This window comes from Mobula hypostoma, chromosome 3 (genome assembly GCF_963921235.1).
Source record: "Mobula hypostoma chromosome 3, sMobHyp1.1, whole genome shotgun sequence".
NCBI lineage: Eukaryota > Metazoa > Chordata > Chondrichthyes > Myliobatiformes > Myliobatidae > Mobula > Mobula hypostoma.
In genome coordinates, this window is record NC_086099.1 from 123,535,595 (window position 1) to 123,542,075 (window position 6,481).

Genomic DNA, 6,481 nt, shown 5'->3' on the forward strand with positions numbered 1-6,481 from the left:
GAGGTACAGGAGTACAGGAACAGAGAGGCACAGGAGTACAGGAACAGAGAGGCACAGGAGCACAGGAATACAGAGGCACAGGAGTACAGGAACAGAGAGGCACAGGAGCACAGGAATACAGAGGCACAGGAGTAAGGAACAGAGAGGCACAGGAGTACAGGAACAGAGAGGCACAGGAGTACAGGAACAGAGAGGCACAGGAGTACCAGGAACACAGAGGCACAGGAGTACAGGAACAGAGAGGCACAGGAGTACAGGAACAGAGAGGCACAGGAGTACAGGAATACAGAGGAACAGGAGTAAGGAACAGAGAGGTACAGGAGCACAGGAACACAGAGGCACAAGAGCACAGGAACACAGAGGTACAGGAGTACAGGAACAGAGGCACAGGAGCACAGGAACACAGAGGCACAGGAGTACAGGAACACAGAGGCACAGGAGTACAGGAACAGAAAGGTACAGGAGTACAGGAACAGAGAGGCACAGGAGCACAGGAACAGAGAGGCACAGGAGTACAGGAACAGAGAGGTACAGGAGTACAGGAACAGAGAGGCACAGGAGCACAGGAACACAGAGGCACAGGAGTACAGGAACACAGAGGCACAGGAGCACAGGAACAGAGAGGTACAGGAGTACAGGAACAGAGAGGCACAGGAGCACAGGAACACAGAGGCACAGGAGTACAGGAACACAGAGGCACAGGAGCACAGGAACACAGAGGCACAGGAGCACAGGAACACAGAGGCACAGGAATAAGGAACAGAGGCACAGGAACACAGAGGCACAGGAGTACAGGAACACAGAGGCACAGGAGCACAGGAACACAGAGGCACAGGAATAAGGAACAGAGGCACAGGAACACAGAGGCACAGGAGTAGAGGAACACAGAAGCACAGGACCACAGAGGCACAGGAGTGCAGGAACGCAAACATTCAGATGCCTCTTCATGAAATTATACTGGGTTTGCACTCAAACACAACTGAAGGGGTGTAAACTAAATTACCTGGGCCAGGGCAGTTCCTGGGGATTATTGCCAATGGGTGAGGGGAGATGTACTGTCTCCTCACTGCCGCCATCAGGAAGAAGTACAAGAGCCTCAGGACTCACACCACCAGGTTCAGGAACAGTTATTACCCCTCAACCATCAGGCTCTTGAGCCAGAGGAGAAAACACTCAGCTTCACCCACTCTATCACTGAACTGTTCCCCTTGACTTACTTTCAAGGACTCTTCATCTCATGTTGTCCATATTTATTGCTTATTTATTATTATTATTATTATTTTGTTTCTTTTTGTATTTGCACAGTTGTTGATTTTTTTTGCACATTGGTTGTTGTCCGTCCTATTGCATGTGGTCTTTCATTAATTCTATTGTCTTTCTTGATTTACTATGAATGCCCAAAAGAAAGTGAATCTTGGGGTTGTATACAGTGATAAATATGTGCTTTGATAATAAATTTACTTTGAATTTTAGGATACTGTGCACAGCTATTGACAGTCGGTGTTTGTGTTTATTGACAATCATGGGCTGAGATCCTGTACAGTCAGACACATGTGGGGTACTATTGTGAAGTTAGTGAAGTTACCTGCCCATGTAGTACAGAGACAGTCACAGGCAGGTGGTGGGTGTTTTCTTCTTGATGGATTTAACTATGGATGTGGTGGGGTGGGCTGAGTTCGAAGCAAATTCAGTGTTGGGGTGAGTGAAGTTATCCGCTCTGGTTCAAGAGCCTGATGGTTCAGGGGTAACAACTGTTCCTGAACCCTGGTGGTGTGGGGTCTGTTTCTGTCACATGTGACTCTGTGACAAGTGCCAATAATCCTGTGCTTGGGAATTATGCTCATGTGGTGAGCATTGGGCCTTAATCCAGTTTTACAGGAGCCCTATTGAGAGCGTTCTGACTGTCTGGTACGGGAATTGCAAGGCACCTGACCACAGGTCCCCACAAAGGATTGTGAGGACTGCCTAGAGGATCACTGGGTCTCTCTTCCACCCATCTGAGATATTTATCAGGAATGCTGCGTGCGCATTGTCAATAATCCCTCCCATCTATAACAACAAATTCTTTGACCCCACCTTCCCCAATCAGGCAGAAGGTACTGTAGCAATAGGACAAGGACTGTTAGGATGGGAAACAACTTCTTCCCCTAGGCTGTAACACAACTGAACTCCCTCCCATCACCCAGATCTCATCCCGTATGAAGCACCAGTAGTATTTTACTATTTACTTGTTCATTTATATTGTAAATGCACCTTATTATTTGTGGTAATATTATTTTATGTGTTATATATGTGAGTTATATGTATTGTGTTGTGCACCTTGGTCTGGAGGAACGTTGTTTTGTTTGGTGATATATATGTGTATGGTTGAATGACAATAAATCTGAACTTGAATTGATACTTATTTCATCTCTTTTCAGGAGGATATTTTACATAGGTCATACAAAGGGAACAAGTTGTCCCAGTGGCTTTTAAGAAGCAAGCATGCAGTTCAGGATCCGAGCTCCCCCCGCAGTCAGCCATCGTTGATGGCTCAGCTGAGCAAGACGCCAAGGAAGGCCGCAGGACCCCAGCGAACAAGGTTATGATAGCACGGAGGAAGGAGGGAAGGCAGGACGCACTAATTCCCACAGGTCTTTCCTCTTCGACGTTACTGTGAATTCGATGCTAACGATCAAAATCAGAATGGAGAAATGAGCTGGAGTGAACCAGTGGATTTTGTTCAGCAAAAAGTTTTGCTCATCACGCTGTTCTGAACTGTTTTGCGCTCTCTCTCCTCACTCTTGTGCCTCTGCTCACTCTCATCGTCTGGCCAAGAGGAAGAAACTCACAATTCCTGCAACAGAACTTCAAACAACTGATTCGCAATTTGCCCTGTAGCCAATATCGACTTCCCACGTGGGCTCTTTGTTAGAGGAAAGTGAGGATATCGGGACAGAAAGTAACTGAAAATCACACTCACTCACTAAGTTTCCTCAGGCAAAGCACACGAAGCCTACGTTTCGGGAGTCAAGTTCACCCGCAAGTTCGAGTTCCAATTTATCATCGTCACTGTTACTTTCAAGTTTATTTATTAGTGATACAGCGCGGAATAGACCTTTCCAGCCCTACGAGCCACTCTGCCCAGCAACCCCCAACGACCCCGACTTAACCCTTAACCCACTCACAGGACAATTTACAATGACCAATTGACCCACCCGGTACATCGTTGGACTGTGGGAGGGCACCGAAGCACCCGGAGATACACCCACACATTCCATGGAGAGGATGTACAGAGACTCCTTACAGAGGTCACCGGGATTGAACTCTGAACTTTGCACCCTGAGCTGTTATAGCGTCACACTAACCGCTATGTTACCGTGGCACCCAAAATACTGTGGACATTGGGTGACAGAATTATAAATAGATTGTGCTCAGGATGGGTCAGGCAGAATCAGTGGAGAGAGAGAGGCTTTGGCAATCTATTATCTATTAATTATGAGATGATTATCTATTATATCTATTATAATAGATATAATCTATTACCTATAATATTATTACAATAGATGATCTATTACCTATTATTGTAGATCTATTATCTATTATCATTTCTCCAGAGATGCTGTCCAACCTGCTGAGCATTTCCAGTACTTTCTCTCCCTAGTAACCTTTCATCAAATGTCGTACAATTGGGTGGCAGAAAAAGCCTAAAGCAGCATGGAAGCCGGACGGGGCAGGGGCTGCGGTGGGGGAAGGGGAAGGGTGAGGAGGGTCGCATAAAATCCTCCTGTGAACTTGGCACAGTCAACCTACCCGCAAAGGACCTTTCCCTCCATGAAGTCTTAAGCAAAATGAAGCAAAATCGGATGTGGCATTGGCTGGCTTCACGATGATCAATCACCTACAGAGGAGTGTTCTGACCATTGGTACTGGTCAACTTCAGTAACAATTGTAGGCGCCCATTGTCTCCGATGTCAAATTGTCTATAGCTGTACTTAATGCCTGTTGACATACTTTGTATGTGCAGTGGATCAGTGGATTCTGGTTCATTGGGACACATCAGGACCAGTACATTTTGGACCCAATTATAACATTCAAGATGATTGATGATTCCTTCAAATTCTTTGTAGTTCTTAACTTGAAGCAGTGAAATTGTTTAATTTTCACTCCCGGCCGTTTCTGGCATCTCCAAGGCAGTGAGCAGAGCAGATCTGAATTGTCTTTCTGCTTATTTCTCACTAACAGTCAGCGACAGTGATCACTGCTTTTTGAACACGAACATGCATAACTGATGCTACATAAAAACGGTTTAATCTAAACATGGTGCAGTGTCTAACAGCCACACGATGCTAGGTAGAAACTGCTGGGCAACCGTGTCCTGCTCCAATTAAGCAGCACAGTGTCCCAAATAAACAAAGGAAATCCGACTATTTTCTCAATTCGTTATTGTCCTTTCAGAGCTGTCCCAAATAACTGGCTGCCCTGATTAACCAATGGCCCAATTCACTAGAATCCACTGTATCCCATCACAATTTGTCTAGGACCATGTGACATCATTACAGGTCTTTGCCAGTATTACAACACATTACAGTGTGACTCTACCATAACCCATTGCTATTATATACCAGAATATTGCAATGTCGATCCACTAATTTTCAGTATTCACAGTGGATGATGTGCTTTATAAACTTAAACTTTCTCTTAGTCTTTGTATTGTCAGTGTGCAAAGGAATAAAGAGAGATTTCTGCTTTCTGGGAAGTGCCTAGCAGTTAGCGTAATGCTATCGCAGCGCCGGTGAACGGGTTCAGGTCTGCCTCTGTTTGTAACAACTTTCTACAGTTTCCTGGTGACCATGTGGATTTCCTCCGACTGGTCTGGTCTCCTCCCACATCCCAAAGGCATATTGGTTAGCAGGTTAATTGGGTGTAATTGGGCCAGAAGGGCCTCTTAACTTGCTGTATCCCTAAGTAATAAAATAAATATATGAAGTTAAATGTGGAAATTTAGCACAGTCACTGCTAATTAAGTGGACTGGTTAATTTAATTCGATTGGTTAACACACACAAGCTGTTTAACACCTCTACTGCCACGATGTGGCCACTCTCAGGGTGGAGGAGCAACAGCTCATATTCCATCTGGGCAGCCTCCAGCCTGAAGGCATGAACACTAATTTCTTCAAGTTCTGATTATTTCTCCCCCTTTCTCTCTTTTTCCGTTCCCCATTCTGCTTCTCCTCTCACCCCTTCTCTTCTCCACACCTGCCCATCTCCTCCCTCCCTTTCTCCCATGCTTCACTCTCTTCTCCAATCAGATTCCTTCTTCTTCAGCCCTTCACGTCTCCCACCTATCACCTCGCAGCTTTTTACTCCCTCCCCCTCCCACCAACCCTCACCTGGTCTCACCTGCCAGCTTCTTCCCCCCTCCCCCCCCCGCCTTCACTTCTTCTGAACTTCCAGTCCTGATGAAGGGTCTCAGCCCGTAACGTCAACTGTTTAGTCCCCTCCAAAGATGCTGCCTGACCTGCTGAGTTCCTTCAGCTTTTTGTGTGCGTTTCGCTGGGTCTCCAGCATCTGCAGAATCCCTTGTGTAAACATTGGTTAAAATGTTTCTTTTTTATCGAGAACATTTCCAATGGTCTCATAAGCTAACACCTCTGGTACAGCAATTCTGAACTGGATGACAACTCCTTCATCACTCCTCATACCCACACCCATTCACTTTCACTCAAACCTCAACCTAAGTTCTGCTGAATTTCCGGCCCGCATTTCACGGATCTACACCTTGGAGTTTGTCCTCTTCATCGCTCAAAGTTCAAAGTATATTTTTTATTAAATTATGTATGTATTCCTTGGAATTTCTTTGGAATCTCACCTGGCAGAAGGCAATGGCAAACCACTGCTGTAATTTGCCTTGTACGCGGTTCCCCACTACGTCAAAGAGGCGTGGAGGGAAATCATCCGCTAACCGGAGAAACTCCGGATGCGACGTATCTTTCCTTTATTCCGTGAGATTCATCTTCTGGCAGGCAGCTGCAAAACAAAGAAATACAACAGAATTCCCAAAAAATCCCACACAACAAAGACTGTCAGATGTATAAATATAAAGAACAAATTGTGCAAACAATTAAAAAAAGTAAACAAGTAACACAGAGAACATGAACCTCAGAGTACGCGAAAGTCAGTTCACAGACACAGAGGCAGTTTTAGTACTGCAGCCGGTCCAGGAGCCTGAAGGCTGTCAAGTCAGTTCAGTGTTGAGACGAGTAAAGCCTCTCAGAGTGGTGAGCTGGCTTGCTGCTGAGATCTGCTAAACACTGGCTTGTTGTCCACTCTTAGGCCCAGGAACACCGCTCCAATCCGGCCCCAAGTATCAATCCAGCCCCAAGTATCAATCTGGCCCCAAGTACCAATCTGGCCCCAAGTATCAATCCGGCCTCAAGTATCAATCTGGCCTCAAGTATCAATCTTGCCCCAAGTATCAATCCGGCTTCATGTACCAATC

General features: G+C 45.8%; 1 protein-coding gene across 2 annotated transcripts in view; it reads left to right on the forward strand.

The window, feature by feature from the left end:
• The window catches only part of LOC134344240 (insulin-like growth factor I), a 182,785-nt gene extending 177,812 nt beyond the window's left edge, over positions 1–4,973 (forward strand). For both annotated transcript variants that reach the window (XM_063043707.1, XM_063043708.1), the window contains exon 4: positions 2,421–4,973. In XM_063043707.1, coding sequence (XP_062899777.1) covers positions 2,421–2,588 — 168 coding nt within the window. In that variant the 3' untranslated portion in view covers positions 2,589–4,973. The remainder of the gene's footprint in view (positions 1–2,420) is intronic.
• Positions 4,974–6,481: the final 1,508 nt, after the last annotated feature.